The sequence below is a fragment of the Rhinolophus ferrumequinum genome, chromosome 9 (genome assembly GCF_004115265.2).
Source record: "Rhinolophus ferrumequinum isolate MPI-CBG mRhiFer1 chromosome 9, mRhiFer1_v1.p, whole genome shotgun sequence".
NCBI lineage: Eukaryota > Metazoa > Chordata > Mammalia > Chiroptera > Rhinolophidae > Rhinolophus > Rhinolophus ferrumequinum.
The window spans coordinates 24,797,995-24,823,208 of NC_046292.1; the positions used below are offsets into that span (position 1 = coordinate 24,797,995).

At 39.9% G+C, this 25,214-nt stretch overlaps 1 protein-coding gene across 2 annotated transcripts; it reads right to left on the reverse strand.

The window, feature by feature from the left end:
- Positions 1–819: 819 nt before the first annotated feature.
- On the reverse strand, positions 820–25,214 carry CLSPN (claspin). Of its 2 annotated transcripts, XM_033115915.1 has the most exons (25): positions 25,070–25,214; positions 21,832–21,940; positions 20,859–21,307; positions 20,110–20,271; positions 19,352–19,429; positions 18,434–18,506; positions 17,743–17,851; positions 16,985–17,565; positions 14,414–14,608; positions 12,536–12,762; positions 11,423–11,601; positions 11,259–11,323; positions 10,500–10,699; positions 10,021–10,175; positions 9,218–9,444; positions 8,087–8,198; positions 7,019–7,091; positions 6,685–6,788; positions 4,647–4,811; positions 4,418–4,539; positions 4,044–4,171; positions 3,613–3,715; positions 2,929–3,011; positions 2,512–2,673; positions 821–2,198 (listed from the first exon to the last, which is right to left on the reverse strand). In XM_033115915.1, the coding sequence occupies exons 1-25, from the start codon at positions 25,091–25,093 to the stop codon at positions 2,088–2,090; spliced, it is 3,996 nt and encodes a 1,331-aa protein (XP_032971806.1). In that variant the 5' UTR covers positions 25,094–25,214; the 3' UTR covers positions 821–2,087. The 2 variants fall into 2 exon arrangements, with proteins under 2 accessions (XP_032971805.1, XP_032971806.1); XM_033115914.1 differs by having other exon boundaries at positions 820–2,673.

Below are 25,214 nucleotides of genomic sequence, written 5' to 3' on the forward strand. Positions count from 1 at the left end.
CACGATGTGTCCCTTCACCAGTCTGTGAAACAAGGAGGTGGTAAAAGGACTGACACTGAGCATATTCTGTCTCCCAGACTCATATCCTTGCAAGTATGCAATTTCCGACTAGTGGAGCTAGCGCTAGCAGGAGGCTCTGGGGCCTGTTTCGCTAAAACATCGCTGAAGCTGATGGCTCAAAGCTTTGGGCACAGGGCATATAAGTAAGATCGCAACTCTCCACTTCAATTGTTACCAAGATCAAGGTTGACTTATGACAGCTATACTGGCATGGGGGAAAATGACCTAAACCGTAAGACTCAACTTTTCTTTCTTCAAAGAGTGCTTTCTATATGGACCCTCAGAACAGAAACGATTTGCTCCCCAGATTTCTCAGGCATTGATTTGATCAATTCCAAAGAGACTCCATCTCTCTTCTCAAAAAAAGACACAGGAAAGCAACAAGGGGAGAAATCTCTAGCCCTCCTTCCCAGTTCTCTTTTGCCCGGCAAGGGCTGCCTAGCCTTGGGCACTGTTTAGAGAGTTCAAAGGGAGGGGCACTAAACTTACACCTTGGACCCATGGCTGCCAGTCAAAGGGCTGTTAATAAGAGGTACCATTTATGTAAACTCTCCTCACCTGCACTGGACCCAAACCACTTGGTAAGTTAATTTGATCAAATCACTGGAGTTGAGGGGACAATTGCAGCAGTCTGTCACTCGAGACCCAGAGGGCTTCCCTGGAAGAGAGTCTTAAAACAAAATGCTCAACATTAGACAGGCACTGACCTAAGAATGAGCATTCAATCTGGACAGCAAATCCTGCCTTCAAGGCACTGAGATTTATTTGAAAAACCACATACATATTAAAACATCTTTATATACATTTTCCTCATTACAAGATTACAAATATACAAACATAAATCTGTCCACGTCAGCATCTTGTGTATTAGCAACTGGAGAAAACCTACACCCTCATTCCATCAATTAAATTGGTGTTCCTCACCTGCCAATAAAAAACACTGGTACAATTCATCCAACCTCCCAAGTCCAGCTTCTGACAGTGAAACCACATTATTCACACGGCATGTTTTTCCAAAGCACCAATGATGCTCAGTTCTGAGGGGAAAAAAAAAAATCTGTCTAAAATCTGAGTGCCTCATGGGAGTTTAGGGAAACTCAGGAGTGATAGCAATTCTCTTAACAATATTTTGATTAAATCCCATCGTGATCTTCTCTCAAAATAAGTAATGAAGCATTAAATTGTCCTCTGACTGGTTAGGGCAATTTACTCCACCCAGTTGAATGCAATAAATAATGGTTATATTTCTTTTTGTCAGGATGAGAAGGGCGGTCCTTGAGCAATAGTGTTTTAAAGAAGAATTTAGTCCCAGGAGAGCATTCTCTACGCATTGGGATAGCTCATGTGGACAGACATTCGGTGTAACACTTTATCATCATCCCTATAGTCCAGAAAATTGGGGATAAGGTCTTTCTGACTTGGGTACCAGTTTGAGTCCTTATCATAAAGGAAGCAAAGGTTAATTGGGAACTTGAGGCTGTCTTGAGAAGAGGCATACAAGAAAATAGAAAGGGCAAGACTAATAGAACAGCCCATCTTGTGGTTCTTCGTAGGTCCTCTGCCTAAGAAGTCTCTCTTTCACTGAGTCCTCCTGGTCACCGTGGTGCAGATCTTAGGGGTGTGAAGGAGTCATGCTGGTATCAACAGTCACTGCTTTCTGTCATTTTCTGTAATGCCACACTTTTTCTTTCTCCTCCTCTTACCACCCCTTTCACAAAGAGGTATCAACTCAGGAAGCTGCTAGGATAATGTTTAATGCAGGAAGTAAGTCTTTACCCAAGTGTCCCATGAGTCAATGCTGTAAACACTGCAGAATTAAGATTAGTGGCCAACCCAGGGAATAATACTAGGAAAGGAAAGAGCGGTCCGAAGCCACACAGAGGAAAGAACTGGAATCTCTGTCGGCAACCTTAATGCACTGATTATGAAGGAAGGGCAGAATCATCCACGGGAGCATCAATTCCAACTTTCAATGTCAGAAACTTCTCAATGCAGCCTCAGCGTAGGTGCTGGCACCCTTGATGGTGTTAGCTTTCCAAGTATCTGAAGATGCTCTGCTTTAATCCTGAAGTGCTACCATCTGTTTTGAGGCGCTTAGGTGAAGGAGTTGTCATTACAGATGGACCCCTTCTCCTCACCTAGAGAGCAAAGAGAGTGTCAAGGTCAGCTCAAAACCCTCATTCAAGTACTTACCTTAAAATAGCTCTTCAGCAACTCATCGTTAAATCATGGACGATTCAGAACAGAAAAAAAACAAGAAAGCAATATAAATTTTCCAGGCAAGTTTTAAAACTGATTACCTACTCAGGGTAACAATACCCTGGCACCTTACTGGGGGGTGCAAGATTAACACTGCAGCATAAGCCTGCAAACTGGGATCTGTATTTTTTAAATTAAAAAATAAATAAGTTTGCTTTGGAAAGCCACCATATCAAATCTCAAATTCCCTACCTGAAGCTTAGATGATTCCTTTGCTGCCTCAGCCTTGACAGGAGAAAGTGTATGGAAGACAAAGTTTCTCGAATTTCGGGGAGCACTGGGGTTGAGGTCAGAGAGGGCAGCCAGTTTCTGTAGCACAGCTTTGGGCTGGTTTAGCAGTGAGCCTGTCTTCAGCTGAGGAAAGAAGAGTCATTTGGTATCAAATTCCAAGTGCCAAAGAAAGAATGAGAAGTCAGTGTGTCCCTGCCTCCTCAGGTATCGAGGGGACATATTCCTACACCACTTAGTAGAAAATAGAAGGGTCCTTCGCCATCTAGTTCCATTTCCTGCAGCCACCTCCCTCCCCTAATGACAGCATTCCCTTAGCTTGACCTGGGCCTTTATAACATGGTAGGTCATGAGTTCAGGTTAACAAGGTCCTCAACCAACCTGGTGAGCACTTCCTGGTCTGATGGCTTCAAAAGGATTTCTGGGTAAAGACTTTGATTCTTCAATAACCACAGTGCGTTTGGCTGAAAAGAAAGAGAGAGGCTTGTTCTGGGCAAAACTGGGTAGAACTACTTTTAAATCTAAACAAGCTAAGGAGCTTTTAACTAAACCAATCAAGTAAAGCCATAGGAACTCTGATTATTTTACAACGGTGACTTGAAACTATAGTAAGTGGCTACGTGAAGAAAGACAACCAAGCTGAACTGATCGAATAATCATTAACAGTAATAAGAAAAGACGAGAGTGGTTAAAAGTGTGGAGTAGTGTTTAAGAACCTTAACTCTGGAGTTGGGTATGTCTGGGTTCAAATTCCAGTTCTAACACTTAGGTATAGAATCCTTGGCAACTAGATAAGAAACCCAAAATTCACTCCTCTGAACTGTCTTAGAGCATAAAGCAAAAGGAAAAACAGCTCCCTCTACGCACAATGAAAACATCCACTGCCCAATCAATAGTCTAAGAGCCAAGAACACTGTCTTTCCCGCCTCTGAAGGGCCTCTTTAAGACAGTATTAGACACAGACCCATAACTAAGCTGCAACAGCTCCTGAAGGTTGGGGTCACTTCCAAGGCTCCCGCACTACCTATCCAGGGGACTAGACCCCAAGGAGGACTAAGAGCTCACCATTTTTCTGCAGCACTTTGGCTGTCACTTTTTTGGCCAGCATCATAAACTGACTGTCTTCCCCAATTTCTTCTTCTTCAGCTGCAATTTTCCCCTGCTGTGCCTGCAACCAAAATCAGACGGCATTAACAGAAGTCTACAGCTCCCCCAAATAGTGAGCACAGCCTGGATTGTGAAGCTAAAGTAACTGGGATATCATTTGCTTTCCTTTTTCCAGCCTTTTGTTGCTTTAGGGAAAAAAACTGATTTGGGACAAACATGAAGAGAATTGTCCATGGTAAACCTTCCCAAAGCATAAAAGAAAATTCAAGGATGAAAAGGAACAGTAATCTGTTGCCCGAGATTTTGAAACTATCCTGACAAGCGTGGTGATTAGGTCCTCTCCTCATACACTAGGGTCAGAAGAGGTGAATTTCTTGCATACTTCCTACCTGGTCCCGAAGCCACTGCTCTCGTTCAATTCGCTCCTTCCTCCATCTGGCTTCTGTCTCATCAAGCTGTTCTTCGATCTGTTCATCATCAGAGTCTCTGTGGAACAAGTCCATCTGGGAAGCATCATCTAAAGCAAAGAGTTAAGGCTATCAGCATGCTGCAATTCCCATAGGAGAGGATGCCTGGACAGACACAAGTGAACTCTTACCATCTACCATATACCAACAGACTCCTCCCAACCACTGATAGATAATAACGGTTACAGCCAGATCCTCCATAACAGCCTGCTATAGTTTTAATTTCCACTTGTCATCTTAAACTAGACAAATATGCACATTGTACCATTTGCTTCTAAAGGCAACAACCAAGATACCTATGTTTTTCCACCGGAATTTTCTCATTCGTCCAGGACCATCACTGTGCAGATCCCCATCAGCAAGGTACCTCTCTTGGTATAAACGTAGCTGTCGCTTATCATCATCCAACATCGTTTTCCTACAACAGGAGAAGTAGGGTGTTCAAATCCAGGACCACTCTGGCTGGTCATAGGGTCTGCTGTAAGACACACCCCATTACTCAGAAGGACTTATTGGGATACTGACATGTGTATTTTCTTGACTTGACTCTGCAATTCCTCATCAGAAGGAAGAACTTCATCAATTACATCCTCTTCGTATTCATTAATTTCTTCCCCGTCATACTCGTCTTCACTTCCCACATCACTCCCTGACACCTCTGCCTCATCCTCCAGGTATTTCTTCAATCTCCTGGAAAATAATTTTGAAGATTAGAAAATGCAACAATGGATACACATAATTTTTTAAAAAATGAAGACATACACAGAATATTGAAGCAATGAGAAAAGCAGAACATTGAGCCACCACTAATAACAATAACAACAGGCTTAACTTTATAGTAATCCATTTTGATACTTAAAAGTCTATCATTTAATAATACTGTGTGACAATAACTGCTTTATGGGCATCATCGCATTATCTCAGGAGGGGGTACTATTATTCCCTTTAATTTACAGTTGAAGGAACTGAGACACAGAGAGTAAACAACTTACCCAAGGTCACACAGCTAGGAGGCAGCAGAGCCGGCATTCAATTAGGTAGGTGACTTTAAAGCCAGAACTGTCAATCTCCTCTATAAATTTGAGATACACCTGCTAGAAGGTTCACACTATCTTGTTTTGTTTTTACGCTCACTAGCTTTAGGAGGCAGACTAGAGATAGTATGATATAGAAAGGAAATAGACTGGCATCTCTTACAGTCCACCAAATCTTGACCCCCAAGTTAGAGGCATGACTGAGGCTCAGAGTTACTTGTAACCAAATCCACTACTAGTTAGTTTTCCTGACTTCAGTTCCCACTGAGAACAAAACTACTGTTACTCTGGATCCAAAGTCCTGTTATCGATGCTCATGAGTTGCCGAAGTTTGATGATTTTCTGAAGGCTGATTTTCATCATAGACTTGTTATTTTTTTTAAAGCTGAGTTTCTCTAAATCCTAGAGTTTCTGGGGAATTCCTTCAGGGGCTACTAGCCACTAAGCTTCCCAATCTTCCCATCCACCCTTTGAGGAGTTCAACTTTTAGTGTTATTCTTTATAAGATTTCATTTGAACAAAGGACTCTGCAGTTAAAGAAGGTTTAAGAACTACTGCCTTAGAAAAATCTATAGATGACCCAAAGCTGTATGAGATAATTTGACAAGTGATAAATTAGAACCCAAAAGTGGTCTAGTAGACTGGAATGATGGGCTAAAAACAATAATATAAATCTAATAGGAATCAATACGATATCCTATATGTGAATTCCAAAAGCCATCCCCATACAGTATAATGTTGAATACCTATTAAAATGTTTATAAAACTTGTAACATCATGAGGAATTGCTTATGGATAATTGTTTATGGATAAGCGGGAAAGAAAGCAAAATTGTACATGTGAAAAAGTTGTAGAGATTTCAACTATACTAAAATATATGCACAAGAAAAGTTATGAGGCAGTAACTACCAGGAACACTTTCATAAATATTCTGGATGGTGGACACGGGTGACTTTTTATTTCTATCTTTGTATATTCTTTTAAAGTCGAAAATAAATTGGTTTGCTTTTATGATCAGTATAACAAGAAAACATTAAAACAAAATAAATGGGGGTCATTTGCCCAGGATAAGGCTGAGGAAAACCTGGAATGACAGTAATTCATAGGAAAAAGGATCCGGGGAATTTTAGTTGTCTACTAGATCCTTAGGATCTGTGACTCAGTTCTTATGGCCTTTGGTTACATTCTCAGTAGTATGTATCCAGAACAAGGAATGTGGTTGGACCACTACACACAGTAATCAGACCACACCTGAAAGTAAAGAGAATATCCAAGACATGAGGGGTATGGAAGCAATGCCATGTGAGAAACAACTGAAGGAACTAGAGTAGTTCAGTACAGAAATCCCTTAAGGAGGACAGGACCATCTTGGGATACTCAAGAGCTATCATGTGAACGGATTTTATTTAACCTGTGCTAACCACAAACAGCAAAAATAGAACCAACAAACTTAGGTAAAAAGGTGGCAGGCTACAGCTCAACTGTTAGGAGAACTTTCTAGCGATTGAAAGAATGGACCTTACACCTACATTTGTCTTTTCAATTTCTCAGATTGCCTCAGGAGCTCTTCTTCATCATCATCTTCATCGTCTTCCAGTGCCACGTCTTCATTATCAGAGTCACTGAGTTTATCCTGCAAAATCATATAGGATCACACCCAAAGTTACGCAGAGTAAAATGTGTCCTCAACTAAAACAGGATTGATAAACTTCTGCCCAAACACCTTATTCTAGGAAATTGCTTCTAATAAGATGCCAACCTTAGAATTCTCAAAAACTCAGACTAGAAAAAAACCAAAAACGAAAAACCACATAGCAGCAATACACTGAGTTCAGTTATGATTACTTTTCCCGTCAAGCTCACCTGATCACTATCAAACTCATCATCATTTGGGACCAGCCGAAAGTCTCCAAATTCCTCCTCTTCACCTTCTTCCCTAAAAGGCATATCAACAAGTCAATAAATAAGTTGTTCAAAGCAAACTACAAGAACGCAAGAATTGAAAAGATTTTATTAGTACCAACAATCTCTTCAAGAAACAGGAAACAAGATTATCATGCCCTTAAAAAAATTTTTTTTCAATCGTGATAAAATACACGTAACATAAAATTTACCATCTTACCCACTTTTAAGTATACAGTTCAGTAGTGTTAAGTACATTCACAGTGTGTATGGTTGTGACATGGTACATGTCACAAGGTCGTTGTGCAATCAACCTCCAGAACTCTTATCTTACAAAACTGAAACTCTATACTCTTTAAAAAGTAACTCCCTATTCCTCCCTCCCCAGCCCCCTCTACTTTCTGCCTCTATGACTTTGACTATTCGAAGTGGAGTCATACAGTATTTGTATTTTTGTTATTGGCTTATTCACTTAGCATAATGTCCTCACAGTTCATCCATATTGCAGCATGAGAATTTCCTTTCTTTTTAGGCTGAATAATATTGTGTACACACATACACACACACACATACATACACACGCCACATTTTGTTTATCCACTTGGGATGCTTCCACCTTTTGACTATTATGAATAATGCTTTTATGAACATGGGTGTACAAACATCTATGAGTCCCTGTTTTCACTTCTTTTGTATATATATACCCAAAAATGGTATTGCTGAATCACATTCTATTTTTAATTTTTTGAGGAACTGCCATAGTGTTTTCCACAGCAGCTTCTTTTTTCATTCCTACCAACAGAGCACAACGGTTCAATTTCTCTATAGCCTCACCAATTCTTGTTATTTTCTGTTTGATTTTTCCTTTTGTAGGAGCCATCCTAATGGGTGTGAGGTAGTATCTTATGGTTTTGATTTACATTTCCTTAATTATTAGTGATGTTGAGCACTTCCCTTTGCTTTTTTCTTTTTTGCCTTTTTTTTTTTTTTTTTTTTTTTTACAAATTTCTCCTAATCCCTGAGACTCACCTATCTGTTGGGAAAGAGCCTGAACAAAGAGCAAGTGCTTCTTCCATCGGATCACTCATGCTGCTCTCCTTCTCCTGCTTATTTAACTCTGATGGAGCTAGAGTGGAGGCATCTACATCATAACAAAGAAAAAGATTTGTTACCAAGGAATGACAGCTTTATCCTTTTCCCAGCCATCTAACGACATGCCAGCTCAGTACAGTTCTAAGGTAACCTTGCTAAAAAGAGCTCACCAGCTATTCATTCATTCAACAAACCCTTAGTGCTTACTATGTGCCAGGCACCAGGGATACAGGAGTGCACAAAATAAAGATCACAACTCCCACAGAGCTTACATTATAGCAGAAGTGCCTGTGGGAGAAAGGGGTGTCCAGGTGGACATAATAAGTTAGCGTTTATATAAAGTTCACTACACACCAGACGCTTTTGTAAGCTTTGCATATACTGACCATAAACGACAAATCATATGGCCAAAGCTAGAGCCATCTTAAGTCGACATTTTACTACCCTAAGAAAATAAGGGGGGGGAGCGGACGGGTAGCTCGGGTGGTTGGAGCACTGTGCTCCTAATGAGGTCGCCGGTTCGATTCCCACATGGGCCAGTGAGCTGCACCTTCTACAGCTAAGATTGTGAACAACAGCTCTCCCTGGAGCTGGGCTGCTTTGAGCAGCTGGAGGTTGGTGTGTGCTGCCATGAGCGGCCGGTGGCCAGTGTGAGTAGCCAGCAGCCATCGTGAGCTGCTATGGGCTGCTGTATGCTTCCATGAGCAGCCGGTGGCCAGCGTGAGTGGCCAGCAGCTGGCGAGAGCTGCTGTAAGCAGCTGATTGATGACTGGTGACCGACTGCCTCAGCCGGGGGGGAGCGCAAGGCTCCAGCATGGGCCAAGGAGCTGTGTCCTACACAACTAGACTGGGAAACAACGGCTTGAACCGGGGGAGGCGGAAGAAGGGGGGGGAAGAAGGGCCCTAAATGTCACGGAGCTAAGAAGCAGTGAATTCAACCCACATGCAAGAATCCATCACACTCTGTTTTCTGTAAACTTTTCACCTGACAGTAAGAGGCTTCTTTTCAAGGATACTGACTTAAGATGTTTGGTGCAGTAAGCCTGATGCTTATTGGTGGGTATTTACCCTGAGAAGTGAATTTTCCTGAACAAAGATTCAGAAGTTCCTCCATGTTCTCTTTCTTGTCGCTCTTCCTGGGCAGAGCTTTTTCAGCCTGAGACGTGAACTTTCCAGTACACAAATCCAACAGTTCATCCATATTAGCATCCATGGCATTCTCATCCATACTGGCCAACGGCAATCGAGGCTTCAAAGCTTGGTACTGGTTCCTGTGGTTTCTAACATTTAAGAACCTACAAGCACAATGAAGAATGTAAGAAACTCTCTAGGGAATAAACAAAGCAGTGGGTAAAAAACGGCTGTCATTTCCAATACTAAAGTTAGAAGCTGAATCCCGAACCAGAAGACAAAAGATTCAACCGTTAGCCTTGTGATAATCTAAAGAGGGAGGGGCATATTTTATGAAAGAATAAATGCTATTCAAAAGGTAAAGAGTAAAGGATAATTTTGGCTTCAGATAATACTTAGTAAGGGCTTGGGGCTATGTCCATGTCAGGTGCCACAGGTCTGTCAATTCTCAATCCCACCCAACAGGAGGAAAGATACAGGGAAATTTGATGCCTTGACAAGAGCTATGCGTTTCAAGTAAGGCAGAGATCGAAGGATCAGAATGCCAGCAAGGGCTATTTACGTTTTATTTTCTGGAGAGACTTTGTTCAAACTTGTACAATGTAAATACTAATGGTCTGTACACCTTCTCTTTCTCAGAAGAGAAAGCACATATGGAGTGACAGAAGCTCACTTTATTTTTAAGCAAAATTAAGCAGTACCCAGCACCATCCCACCCACAGAAACATAAAACTACCTACCCATCTGCATCCAACAGTTGGCTCTGAGTGTCATCTTCTAAACAGAACTGGAAGTCTCCTGCTCCTAGGAAAAGTGTCTTAGGCTCTGGGGAGGCGTTATACAGATCCTGGGAATCCTCTATGGGAAGTGAAGGCTCAGACAGCTTTCCTGAACTCTGGCACCGAAATAAAACCAAACAAAAACATTTTACAAATGTCATTCCCTGTCATGACAACAACAGAAGTTGCTATTTGCAGTATTTAATCGGCTCTCAGGCAATTATAGTTGAAGAGGACAATGAGTAGCCAAGAGAAGCATAAAGAAAAATATCTCCAAAAAAGTAAGAACACTGGATGAAGTTTGTGTTTAATACAAAAAGGGGGTGGATTTTTAAACTGAACATACATAATGTGGTGGGAGTTGGTTGGCTTGGACACACTTTATTTAGCACTGTGGGAAGCAAAAGGGGGAGGAGATCAGAAAATCATTGCCATCGTACCTTAGAAGTTGAGCTGACCAAACTGGCTCGAAAGAGCCCAGGGGAAGGAGATCTGAATCCTGCCGCTGTTGGGAGAAAACTCGTCCCGCGGCCTGTTTGTCTGTTGCAAGGCTGATAGGATGGAATTGTAGAGGCAATCAGCTCAAAGCTGCTATTGTGGCTGCTCTCCTTTGTTAGCAGTGAGCATGAATCATCCTCATCTAAAGAAAGGGAAGTAAGTTTTAAGTGTGTGATTCCAAAAATAAGGTGGGTTTGTTTAGGAAAAAGAGTTGAGAGTGAAACTGTCAGGTAATACTCATAGGCAAACCTCTCAAGTTATATGTTCCAAAACATTAAGTTAAAGGTAAATTACAGTACTAACACAGCATTATACAGTCAAGGTTTATCACTCTGAGCTAAGCAACACGTGCAAGTTCCTTCTGTCACCCTGCCTAAGCCTATGTTCACTCCCTCCATTATCCAATCACTTATACCTCTTCCTGCAAATGTTTCCTGGTTCATGCAATCAACACATACGTACTACAGACCTATTGTCACCTATAAAGAAACTGTGCCCAGGGTCACCTATAAAGAAACTGTGTATAACTGTTCAAAAACTGAACAAAGAAAAATATTCTAATTCGTCAATTGCTTTCATTGCCACTTGTAAGAATGGGAAAAGTCCACGAAGGTTCAAAACATGGAACCGAATGGAACTGTAGTTCTTAAGTATCAAAGCTGGAGGATCAAAGAAAAGTCTGCAGAAGAGTCACTACTTACCCAGTTTGCTAGGTCTTTTGCCTGAGTTTTCGTCTGTTTCTGACTTTTCTTCAGTAGGAAAGTAACTGCAAAACAAGAAGGTAAATTGCTCGAGTATCTGTTGCTGCTCCTTTCGAGGGGCAAATCCTGGGGAATCATATCTTTCCTTAGTGAGAATTACTTACTCCATCTTGGAAGAGTTGTCCTTAAATAGAAATAAGGTAGAATCTGATGACAGAGGCTTGAGGACAGACAGAAGGCCAACTGACTTGCCAGTTTCGCTACTGTCATCATTGTTTTCTTTATCCATTTCTTTCTCATCTTTGCTTTCTATTTCTTCATTACTGAGAAGGAATTCTGCAACCTTTATCAATTATACCGCCCCAAAACAAAATAATACACGTCAAAACATTTTAAAGCAAACACAGTGTTAGCCTGAAATATGGCTGCTTGGTCACATCTTACATCTGAAAAGGTAACCCTGAAGGAAGCTCGATCTAATTTTATCAATGACATAATTTTCCCTGACACTTTTAGAGCTCTTTTATACTCATTTTATTTTACCTTTTATCCTCCCCAAATTGCTACAAGATTACGAAGACTGGAATTACCATCTTACTGTGGCAATGAGAGGTTAAAAGATTAGCCTGAGACTTCAGGACGACTACTGACCTCAAACCAACCACAGACTGACATGCTGCCCAATTCAGCCACTGTTTTCTTCTTCCTTTACCCAGGTTAAATATTAACCAACTCTTTCGAGTGACTCCCACATTCAAACCAGGAAGCTTTTCTTTTTCTATTACCAAACATCCTATCATCATCTATCTTCCCTTGGCAGAAAACAGTATTATAGAACAAGGGCAAGAGGCCCCTCTACAAATACCCTCCTCAACGAAGAATGAAATTAACTCAGGAAGGTCTCGGCCTGCCTGAGCATTCATTCCAGACCTCAGCCTAGCCAAGGTCAAAACTGCATTTTATTCTATACAGAGAAACCTAAATAAACAACAAAGATGAAAGTCCCTGTTCATACGAAGCCATCTCAGTATCAGCATTATATTACAATATGGAAACTAACACAAGCCAAGCCATAGCTCTGTGAACTGCAGGTGTGCAACGGAGCTAACAGAACTAAATGCACTAGGATGTAGGTACATGTGAGGAGCTACATCCATCTTTGACCCTAAAATCGCTTATAAAATTGAACATGCTTATCATCCTCTTATTCAAGTCTGATTTTCTCTTTCCCTTATTTGTCATGACCAAGTACCAAAATTACATAATTTCCAGAAAACCTCCTGATTGGCTTCCTCTTCTTCCTCCTCTCCTTCTTCTAACTTTTCCTCTTCCTCCCCTTCTCCATCTTCCTCAGACTCATCAGTCATTTCTTCCTCCTCCTCCTCTTCTTCAAATCCATCTTCATTATCTAAGTTAAACAATGCCTGGCGCTTTTGGCGCTCCTCAAACCTTCGGAGTTTCATTGCTTCTTGCAGTTTAGCTTTCAGCATCTGAAGCTTTTCACCTAAACAGAAAAATGTGAAGAAATGCTTTAGACACAACAACTGACTACATATTACAGTAATATGAGTGTGCATTTTAGGCACCTCCATAAGTGTACTAGTCATATCCCAAAAGGAAAATCAGAGACCTTAGTATTCTAGGCTTTTGTTATTTTAATAAATTATGAATTGAAGTGTAGGAGAATTTCCAGAATTATGTTCTACACCCTGGGATGATATACTTCACATACATTATAAAATTATTATTAAAAGGGCAAAGAAAGTGGGAGCAGTGGGACTTCAAGAGTCTGGCTCAGAAGTCATGAAGGAAAACTGATAAATTTATCTATATTAAAGAAAAAAAGAAACAATTCAAGAGTAAAATGGGCAAAGGATATGAACTGGGAGTTCATAGAAAAAGGAACATATATTGTTAATAAACAAATTAAAAAGGAACATATATTGTTAATAAACAAATTAAAAAATGCTTAACCTAACTTCTAATTAAAGATACAAATCAAAATAACATCATTTATGACATATTTCGTAACAATTAGAAGGTTTGATAGCACGCATTGACAGGAGGAAACAGGAACTCTTACATACTGTAATTCAGAGTATAAAATTGGTGCAACTATCTTGAAGGACAATGAAGTATATATCCAAATTTGACTCAATGACTCCACTGTAAAGAATTTTGCATTCAGATATACCAACATATATCTCATACTAGGATATAACATTGTATGAAATACCAAAAACTGGAACAAACAAGATGTTCATTAATAGGAGTATGGTTAAACAAATCATGTTATATTCACACAATAGAATATTATGCAGCTTTTTAAAACATCCCCAAAAGCAAGGTAATGTGTATCTGAGCTCTGGAGTTAGGTGGTCTGGATTAGGCTGCTGGTTCTATTACTTGAGGAAGCCGTGTGAATACTTTGTATATAATTTCTTCATACATAAAACAAGGATACTGTTATTTACTGTAAAACACCTAAAGCAATGCCTAGCAGAGAGTAAGTATTCAATCTCTCTCTGTCTCTCTCTCTCTCTCTCTCTGTCTCTCTCTCTCACACTGGTGTATGCATATGAATTTTCCTGTAACACAAAAAAAGTTAAGTTGCCTTCAGGAAGATAATTTTTCATTTTATACCTTTCCCTCAGTGTTTTACATTTTTTCCTATGTGACACATTACTCGTATTTTCAAAACGGGAGTGGGAACAACAGACCTGTTCCTAACACGTTGTCCAAACAAAAAAGCAGATTACACAGCAGTATGAATGGTATGATCATTGTTATTGTTTTTTTCAAGACACACATATGTACACATATGCAAAGTTTAAAAGGACAGATGTAACAATATGGTCCTAGAAGTCATCTCTGACACAATTGTAGAAGTTTGTTTATTCTTCCTATGTATTTCCCACAATGGACATTTAGTTTTTTAAAAATAAGACAAAGGCTATCTTAAGAAATAAAGTCATCTTACCCACCTCACACATCTAGGCAATGGTACATGTGAATCATGCGAGAGGTACTGCTGTTCAATTGCCAAAATATCCAAGAAAAAAGATTCTGTAATTCTTCACTGTTAAGTGTCTTCAGTGGCCATAAAGACCTGCCAGAGTACAATGCGCAAAGCAAACAAAAGGAAACTCAAATACCTGGTTTTGCGTGGCTTACTCCATCCAGCTTCTCAGCTGCCAAAGTCACAGGCACCACATCTGCCTTTAGCTCTTCCTTTCCGTCAGTGCCCACCTCTTTCACTACAATGTTCACACTGACCTTCTGACCAGCCCTGGGTTGTTTGGCTGCTGGATTAGCGTGCTTCCAGAAACGCTGCTTCAAGGCTTCCAGTTCTAAACCCAAAGGTCAGACAGGATGTCAGTTTGCCATACTCAAACTCTTTCCTTTCAGATTCCAAGTAAGCATGAAAAGCTAAATTTTATAAGCTGGACAAAGTTGTAGGGAAAAAAGAAAAACCACAATGAGACACCAAACACTCCTTTGCTACTTAACACGTGTCGAATTCCTATAACTTAACCCAAACGAATGGACTGCTGCAACTCTTCTTCCTCAGAATACTTCAAAAATCATTTTAGGGTGGAAATTTACAACTGATGTTTCTAAATATGTGCAATTCTTTTTAAAAAGTATCAAACTGGTAGAAAAAAATACCATAAGTCTCAATTATTCAAGGGCTTAATTTTTCATTGGTTTCAGTCTTTTAAAAAATTCCTTATTTGAACATTTCACTATTTATTCGCATCTTATTAAATATGGGAAAGGTCAATTAAAAAATAAAAATGACAATCAACCAGTCAGTGATATAACTCAGCAGCAGGCCTAGAAAAGTTTCTTGGTGAAACTGTTATACTAACATAATCAGTACAATCAGAAAGGAAATCCCACGGATAGGTGGACCCTGAACGACACACCCAACTTGTATACAAGAACCTATATAGTAGGTACTTAAAAATAGGTGTCTTCCCTTTCCCGTCTCTCAGTCCAAGATTGCTTAGATAACTTCTAGTCCCATACAACAAAATTTAGCAGTTTCTAGTATAGTAAGTGCTTAAAAAATGTTTCTTCCCCATCTCTTAATCTGCAACTGTTTAGGTAACTGCTATTCCCACATAAAACATTCCCTCCATGTTCTGGAAAACAGCTCATTCCCACACTTCTTTGCTAATGGAGCTATACTAGTTCTGTTACACAACCCTTCCACCCTACCTCCTGTTCCGGTCAAAATGACTTACACATCCTCCCAATATGTATCATGTGGAGCGCTTTCTGTCCCTTCCAAGAATGTCCTTCTCTCCATTTCCACAAAGTCCATCCATTCAATCAACAAAGACTCACTGAGCAAATTTTACACACCAAATACTGTGGCTGACAAAGCACCTGCCAACCACAAGCTGTTTACTAAAGGAGAGTCTTGCTGTATGAATTTCACTAACAATATTAGAAGTGGCAACCACTATTTGAGTGCCTCTTGATGCTAATTGTATGCATGATTTCAACAAATCCTCATACTAGTCCTGTGAGCCAGATAGCACTCTTATTTCATTTTTAAAGAAAGATGGCTTACAGAGGCCAAATAGCATACCCAAGGTTAAACAGTCAGTAGCACAGTCAAGATTCAAACCCGGGTCTTGCTATAGAGCACAAGCTCTTAATTACCATGCCACATGCTGCCTCAAGTGGCAGAGGAGGGAACACCCAATTCTACCCACGAGTCAGGTAGTTTACCTAATGTGGAAATACTTGAGTTCTGTCTTGAAGGATCATTCATTCATTCAATAAATATGACTGGCTACAATGTTTCATCCACCATGGAAGCACTGGGGATAAAGAAGGAAACAAGCCAGAAGACCCTACTCAAAGTATAAAGGGGAAGGCAGTGAGCAAGAAATTGAATCCACCTTCAACCCTTCCTTTAACCACATATTGGAAGAAACCTATCCCTCCTCTGAGCTCTCACAGCACTTTATTCTAAATGTTTTTCAGCAAAGAATACTTTTCCTTTTTCTTCACATTATTTTTTTGCAATTATCAGCGACATGTTTGTTATGAAATATGTCACCACTTTCTCTCTTGTATATTTCTGTTCCCTACTAGAGTGTAAGTACCATAAGTGTAGGATAATTGTCAGATTTTCCTTGGTATGCTCTACAGCATCTTGCATGTAGTGGATAGTTTAATATCCGTTGAATGAGTGGGGGAAAAAAAGTTCAGTTTTGCAGACAACTTCCTGAACCAAATGTTTCTCTTTAACTGTGTAAAACTGAATAGTAACGCTTTTATGACTATCATACCATAATAGCAATGTACTTCTTTTGTATATTAACCTATCAACAGGCTTCCATTTTAAACAAGGTTTAGAACATTCTGACACCCTTCCAAATGTATCTAAATGGGATTCTACCCATATCTAGGACAGGCATATCTCAGTGATATTGTGGGTGTGCTTCCAGACCACTGCAATAAAGCGAGTTGTAATCTTTTTGCTGGTGGAGGGGCTTGCCTTCAATTTGTTTAAAAAAAAGCAACATTTGTGAAGTACAGTAAAGTAACACTCAATAAAACAAGGTGTGCCTGTACATCTGTAAAATAAGATTACGTGTGGTTATTTATCCGTTTCTCCTGCATTCCCCATCCTCCAAAGTAGCATATAATCCAGAACTGCCAGAATAAATCACTCTGGAGAGGCTCCCCACAATTCAAAGGATTACCTCTGTTGGTTTCAGGCTCTTCAAGTATCACAAAGGAATCTTCATCGGCACCCAGCCGAGGCTGAACGAAAACATCCACTCCCAATTGTTTAAGTCTATCCACAGTGAACCGCCTCATTTTCTCAGGTGGCACAACTGCTGCAGATTTAGTTTGCTGCCTGGGCTCTTCCACCTTCTCATCTGCTTCTTCTGCTTTTTTCAGGTCTTCTTCTCCCTCCAGGGCATCAGGTTCAGGTGCCACAAGCCCTCCAGTCTGATACCCCTCACCGTCCGTGTTCCCGAGGAAGCCAGACTCCTGTTGTGCCACTGACCTGTCCCCAGGTGAAGGTCTAACATCACTCTGCTTCTGTTTCTCCTGAATTTCTAGCTCTTCGCTTCCCATCAAATCCTTATGGCAAGACGCATCTGATCCAATAGTGCTCTGGGGTTCCTTTGAAACTGCAGGGAGGGCATTCATTTCCACTTCATGTCCTGCACCTGTTGTCTGCTCAGAATCTTTGTTATGGGGGTCACTAATCATCTCAGTTGTGTTCGTGGTGTCTAGGATTTCTTTGTGATGGCTTGATTGATACCTAGATGACCTAGAGAAGGGGAAATGAGCTGGAGTTGAAAATTATCCTAAATGTGAAACACGCTCATCCTTGAGCATATAATGAATAAGTTCAATCAACTTTAAGGGTGTAAGGAATCTAAACTTTTTGTTTGCTACAAAACTGAATGTGTATGAGGATTATAATCACAGGAAAGAGGGTTCTTACTTTAGTAGTGCCATGGCATTTCCTTGGCAAGTGGGCCGCGGTTTACGTTTGAAGAAATCATGAATGGTTTTATTCTCAGGCATATGATATGGAAGATTAAGTGCAGACTCTATAAAATGGAACAAAACAAGTAAATCTGTACACTGTATATTTTGAAATGTCACTTCATATTCAGTTAACTAAACAGTACAGCCAAAGCCATCACCAGACATAGAAAACAATCCTGGCTTTACTAAAGACAGGATTTGAGTAAAAAAGAACTCCCTGAAGACCAGTGACTTTTTAACCTGGTTGCGAAATCAACTGATCCAGGAAGTTTTTTAAAAATATGGATTCTTGGACCCCCTCTCAAGCCTACTGAAATTCTTATTTCTGTGGGGCCTAAGAATTTACATATTTGAAAAGTTCCCAAAGGGGTCCTGATGTAGCTGGTCCATAGAAAATCATTTTTAAAAACCTCCCTCCTTACTACCACTACAGTTCTAGAAATTTTCTGTTTGTAGTAATGTCCCAGGGGCTTTAGAACCATTCACCAAAGGGCTTGGCCATTCACCAAGATCAATTCGAAACTTGATATTATAATCCAATTCATACTAGGAGTATTAAAAAACAAAAATCCCCAACATCTAAGTTGAGTTTATAAAGAAATATTGTGATTTGCCTCAAGGTTTACTGTGTTGATTTGTATTACCTCGAATAAGGCGCTGAGTTTCACTATGCAGTTTTTTTAATGCTTCTTTACTTAACTTGGCTGCCTTCCTTTCCTTAAAGAAAACAAAAAGTGAGACTTACATTAATGTCATCATCCAGAAAGATATTTACCCATCAAGAGTCTGCTCTCTCCAAGAAAGGAGGATGGAGAGAGAATAGTTAACACTAATAGGCTCAATACAATCTAAAGTCAAGGAGCTCATTTATTTGCAAGTCAGATAGAATTAATTCAATCTAATCCATATTTGTATTGAGACAGGTTAGTTAGCATGTTATTAAGCAGAGAGAAATGGTCCCTGGTAAAATAAACAAAAGACAGCCATATCCTAAAACTCCAGGTTCTGAAGTAACTCATTCACTCCAGGACAAAATGTAACACCACCTTGAGGTTAATAAATTATCTTATAAAATTCCTTTTTGCTGGACAAAGGCAACAGATCTGATAGATAAAACTGGGTTATTTTGCTAATCCCTTCAGGATGGGCAAACAGAACAAACCTGATAGATAAATTCCATTAAAAGGCACCAGCTCCCCTTCCCCAAACAAGGGGAGGTATAAAAGTAAGAGCTTTTGCCTCAGTCAGGGGTCATCCCATTCGGGAACCCCCTCCCGCTCGGGAGTTGCATTTCTTTGCTTTTTAATAAACTATCTTCTTTTACAACTCCTGTCCTCTCCTTGGTCCGTTTCCATTCTTCGGTTTCACGAAACACGATCCTGGCACTCACACATTCACAGAAAAAAAAATCTCCTACATCATTTCCCTCCTATGTACAAAGCAGTATCTTGAGTACCAGGAAAATATGATAAATATGCTAAAATAGTTATCCCTGAGAAATTTACAGTCTCCTGGGGAAAGAGGTCAACATGACAACCATATAATACAGGGCTCTATCTCACCTTTCTCATGGTGCCTTTTGATAACTCACTATCTTCTTCAAATAAAGAGACCCCACTCTCCAAAGACAGTTCCTTTTTCTAAAAGAAAAGATTACAAGTTGAATGATACGGACAAAAAGGAAACTGAAATCAGAGAATGTTGCTTACTCAAAGATTGCTTTTACATTCCAACATTACGTCATGCTACATTAATAAATCAATAATTATCAAACAGAAAACTTTAAACAGCATCCTGTAATGCCTAGAAAACAAATTAAATGTCTCCAATGGAGTTTGGACCCTCATTTCTTAGACCTCTGTATTATATCTTTCCCAAGGAGGGACAATGACTCCCAGGGAGCTAAAGATAATCTTAGGAAGAATAACTGTGCTACCAAACACTCAGGACGCTGCTTTGACTGATGCGTCTCTTTGATACCCTTCCTAAAACCCTATAGGTTCATTTCTTAGAGGCCACAGGATTATAAAATTTATATCTCTGTCCCATTACTTACCTGCTTCTTACACAACATAAAGTATCTTACTTTTTTGCCCAACATTTCTATGAAGGTGATCAAAATACTAGTTTTTAAAACAAATTGACCAATCACTTGTACTGCATGATTCCAAAATTGACAGCTGTAAAACTTCAATCAATTGACGTGTTTTCCTCCAGTTTGAAGAAAAAAAAAAAAATGAAAGTTCCAATAATAAATCAGAAAACAAAACAAAGGTTAGAAGCAATAGAGTAGCTCTTATTGCAATCATCTTTTACTTGCCTTGTGCTTTTTTACTTTGTTTTTCACAGCTGCCCTTATGGATTCTAACGACTCTTCATCTTCCAATGGAGAATTACTGTCCTCCTCCAACCCAGTTTCAAAAAGGTCTTCATCCGCAAGAAGACAGCCACTATCATTAAATGGCTGTGTCACATCATCTTCCTGGATGATGCATAAAGAAAAAGCAAAATCCTGTATTTCACAACATCGTATGGCAATTTGGATCAGGCCAGAAAAAAACATGTTTCATCTATAGGCAAAAATATGGCATTCTGGAACATCCTCGCTGGTTCCTAACCCATAGTCATGCCACAAATCCACAGTGATTTTATGCAACTGTCCAAAACTAACTTAGTAAACAGTAAATATTTTTGAACAGTCAATTAAATACATACGAAGCTGCTAGTTTATAAAACATGAAAATGGTTTTTCTAGTTGGCGAACAAGACTTCTGACTGATGAACACGTGAAAAATCCTTTTAAAGTTAATTTTCATTAGATCAGAAGCTGCAAAGAATTACCCCAGGTGCTCACAAAGAAAATCAGAAACCCATTTACCTAGAAGTGCGCTCAATGTATCTGTAATGCAAAATGAGAGCAAGTTTTAAATCACATACCTCATTACTTGCCATGCAAAACAATGAACTCAAAGCTATATTCTGAGTGCAGAAACAACCTCAAGAACTAAAAGCAGTATTTTTAAAAATATGAATTGCCTTAGAAATAGCAAGTTGTTCTTTAAAATGTACCTCATTTTTTGTTTCCTTCTTTTTCAGCCGCCTAATTTTTTCCATCTTTTTCTCCTCTTTCTCTCTTCTTCTCTTTGATTTTACTTTTGCTTTTCCTCCAGTTCCTTCTTTCTCATGTATGGGTTTTTTGGACCTCTTTCTGTCAACTGTAAAGTCCACTGAGTTTTCAGATTGGAGACCCAGCTCTAAGCAAGGTGTCGCTTGGGTTTCAAGATTTTCCCGATACAAAGACTCTTCGATGTCACTTTCATCACTGTCTGCCAGAGTTTTGTAAATCCTTCTGACTTTGCCATTTTTTCCAGCATATAAGTTCTCTTTATTTTCTTCCTCAACACTGTCATAGGTAGTTTTCTCTGGAGAGGCATTTGTGTTCTCTCTTTCAGAATCACTGTCTTCTAGCACCTTTCTGCTTTTCAGTTTCTTACTCACAAATATCTCTTCATCTGAATCTGGAGGAAACAATTTTTTTTAGAGGTCTACTGTCAGTTAGCCTTCCTCCTAGCCACACTACTTCTTCAAAAACATATCCAATTATCCAAGTGACATAACACCTTATGAAATTATGTAACTACCATTAAGAACTGATTGTAGCAAAGTAAATCTAAAAATACATTTCGAAAAACATTTTCCCTGGAAAAATGTCTCTTACTGAGAAGTCTAATTATATGGGTTTACAATGGGTAAAGTTGTTCTAATCATTCTGGCAGGTGTGAAAAATCCTTTTATTATAGGATGAATGCATTCAACCAGGCAATGTGGTAGCTTCTGGACATTTCATACATTCAATGATATAATAAAATGTTTTTTTCAAAAGAGCACAAACATTATTATTTTGCTTTTATAATAAATAAAATAAACAATAAGGTTGGGCATTAATAATTTAATAAATCAAGAGAATAATTAAATCAATCCAATCCACTTACAACCTAGGCTCCCACATTCTATTCCTAAAAATAAATGTACTATTACAAACCTCTTTCACTCAAGGGTCCTATTAGTTCACAGCTGCCCTGTCCACTGTCTGAAGGACTATCTGCTTCTTCTTGTGAAATGAGTTTTAAATCATTGATTTCTAGGTGAACCTAGAAAGTGAGAATATACTTTGCATTAACCAGGTTAACAGAAAACTTTAAGTACATAATTATACACAAGTCATCATGGGGTCATCAGGATGAAATAAGGGGAAAAAAAACACAAAAAAACAACGCAATGGTTCAACGAAGGATGACATTAAGAATTACTGGACAAAAAACAAACAAAAATTCATTGTTCACTTTTGAAAGATACTACAGAAACAACTCTGAGTACAGTAGTCCTCCGCCTTACCCCACAGTTTCACTTTCCATGATTTTCAGTTACCTGTGGTTAACTGTGGCCCGAAAATATTAAATGGAAAATTCAAGAAATAATTCATAAGTTTTCAACTGCATGCTGTTCTGAGTAGCATGATGAAATCTCACACCATGCCGCCCCGCCCATCCAGGAAGTGAATCCCCCCTTTATCCATCATATCCACACTGTATACACTTCCCAGCTGTTAGTCATTTAGTAGCTGCCTCAGTTATCAGATCAACTGTCCTGATATCACAGTGCTTGTGTCCAAGTCACCCTTATTTTACTTAATAATGGCCCCAAAGGGCAACAGCAGTGATGTTGACAATTTAAACACACTAAAGATAAGCCATAAAGTGCTTCTTTTAAGTAAAAAGGTGAAAGTTCTCAACTTAATAAGGAAAGAAAAAAACATTATATGCTGAGGTTGCTAAGATCTGCAGTAAGAACTAATCTATCTGTGAAATTGTAGAGAAGGAAAAAGAAATTTGTGCTGCTTTTGCTGTAGCAACTCAAACTGCAAAAGTTACAGCCACAGTGTTTGGATAAGTGCTTAATTAAGATGGGAAAGGCATTAAATTTGTGGGTGGAAAACATGAATAGAAAACACGTTCCAACTGACAGTAATGTGTTGCACCAGAAAGCACTGGGCCCATATGAACACTTCAGCAAGGAATCCCCCGAAACAAGTGACACCAAGCCATTTACGGCAAGTAAGGAATGGTTATATTAAGATATTTGGAGCAAGAGACCACACTCACATAACTTTTACTACAGTGTATTACTATAATTGTTCTATTTTATTATTATTGTTGTTAATCTCTTACTGCACCTAATTTATAAATTAAACTTTATCATAGGTATGTATATATAGGGAAAAAACATAGTATATATAGGGTTCAGTACTATGGCAGTTTCAGGCATCCACTGGGGGTCTTGGAAAGTATATCCTGTGGATAAGTGGGGGTACTATAACCGTAAATAAAGGAAAAGAATCAAGCATTTATTATGCCTTTTCTATGTGAACTGTTTCTCAGTCTACCCAAATGACATTAAATAACATCACAGAGATGCAACCCAGGTGTGGGAAACTCTACAATGTGATTTAACAATAAATTGCAAGAAAAAAGAGAGGGAGGGGGACCTATACACACATATCAACAACCATAATATTCGGCCTTTCTGTGGGTCCTGATTCAAACAGAGAGTGAGAGTGAGTGTGAGTGTGTGTATGTGTGTGTGTGTGTGTATGTGTGAAGGAAATCTACACTGACTAGCTATTTAATATTAAGCAATAATTCTAAATTTTTTAGGTATGGTAATAATATTGTGGTTATCTTTTTTGGAAAGCCCTTGTCTTTTAGAGATGCATACTGGAATATTTGTAGATGAAATAATGTCTAGAATTTGCTTCTAAATAATCCAGGGTGGGGGTATAAATGAAACAAGACTGGCAGGATTTGATAATTGTTGAAGTTAGGTGATCGGTTCATTACTAGCCCTTCTACATTGGTATGTTTGAAAATTTCCAAACAAATCATTTTAAACACCACAAGTGAAAAATCTAAGGAGAGGTGTGTGAGGTGACTTGATCAGTTAGTGACCAAGCTACCCTAGATGCCAGGTCTCTAACCTCCTTAGTGTCCTTAGGGCTCTGAATCAACTTAATAAGGTGAAAAATATTAATATCTGTCATGTAATAGAGGACAAGGCCTCACCCTAAAGGCTTCTCCAACAACTGTTAAGTTGATTTGAAGGCTTGGTACAATTATTAAAATAATAAGCAAAAATAACATGTACTAAAGAATTACTGAGGATCACCATGTATGTGCTGACGGTCCTCCCAACAATCCAAAGCAGGGAGACTATTAGTTCTGTTTGTGGGTCTGGAAACTGAGTGTAGGTAACTACACAGCTCAATACATGGTGATGTTCATTACTGTATTCTAGGCAATTTGTAGCAGTACCAGCAACGGTTGAAAGACAGGGCCAGGACCTAAGTGAGAAGAGAGGGTCTCAAAAAACTCACTAATCAAGATAATATCTTAAGGCAATATATATTTTTTTTAAATCATGAGGTCAGCTGCCTGCTTTTGTAAATAAAGTTTTATTGAAACTAGGGCCTGAATGAGGGTGAGGTAAGTGAGGCTGAGGGGTGCTAACTTAGAGTCAGATTTTGTCTTTACGTTTGACATTTTGGGATTTTTTTGCATTCATTTGTTTTTTTAATGTCGCATTAAAATATTATCTTGATTACTGAGTGTTTTGGCGTCTCCTTGAATTTTGCTCCCAAGGTGAGTGTCTCACTCTAGATCAGCCTCAGAAAAGAACACAGGACTGGAAACTAGTTTCTATACCCTATTCCGCCAGCGATCAGCCAGCCACCATCCCGGAGGCCTAGAGACTGGTACTTCCCCTCTCGGAGTCGGCGCGATGACCTCTTATGAACTCCCTTAGACCTCGCCGTCCACCTACAGAGAATTCTGCCCCGCATCCCAGCGGCCCGGTTCGGCTTGGGCCTTCCTCTCTTTTGGAGCCCTCTGAAAAGGAAGAGCTCCCATGGCAGGAAACGCGCCAAAGGAGAGGGCGGGCGGCGCAGGCTGAGGGGTTGCGCGGTCCGCTGAGCGCGCCGCAAAGACCAGGAGCAACATGGCCCAGAAGACCGAGACGTGGGAACCCGAGCACCGGGACTGGACCGGGAGATCCAGGGGTCGAGGAGTCTATCCCCTGGCCGTGAGGCCGAGACCCCGCGGTGCACGCCGGGAGCTGTAGGCCTCCCAGACTCCGCGACCCGCTCTGCCAGGCACTACCCCTGCTCCACCCCACCCCTCAGCGCCCAGCCTCCGCAGCCGCGGATGGAGGCATGTGTTTGAACTCACCTCAGAAGCCACTTCGCCCGTCATGACTCCGGTCTCCCCAGCACTGCGTTCAATACGAAACAGGTCTCCGGTTCCCTCAGCGGCTGAGCAGCTGCTCCCGCCGTCTCCAGCCCGGCAGCGACTTTCGAGCTTTCGCGCCTAGCCA

Excerpts from the sequence above, each read along its gene's own strand:
- CLSPN (XM_033115915.1), bottom strand. The coding sequence starts at position 25,093 with ATGACGGGCGAAGTGGCTTCTGAG. Across the intron at positions 18,507-19,351 it reads CAAAAGGCACCATGAGAAAG|GAAAGGAAGGCAGCCAAGTT; the intron begins GTGAGATAGAGC and ends GTTTTCTTTAAG. Across the intron at positions 7,092-8,086 it reads GGCTCTTTCCCAACAGATAG|GGAAGAAGGTGAAGAGGAGG; the intron begins GTGAGTCTCAGG and ends TATGCCTTTTAG.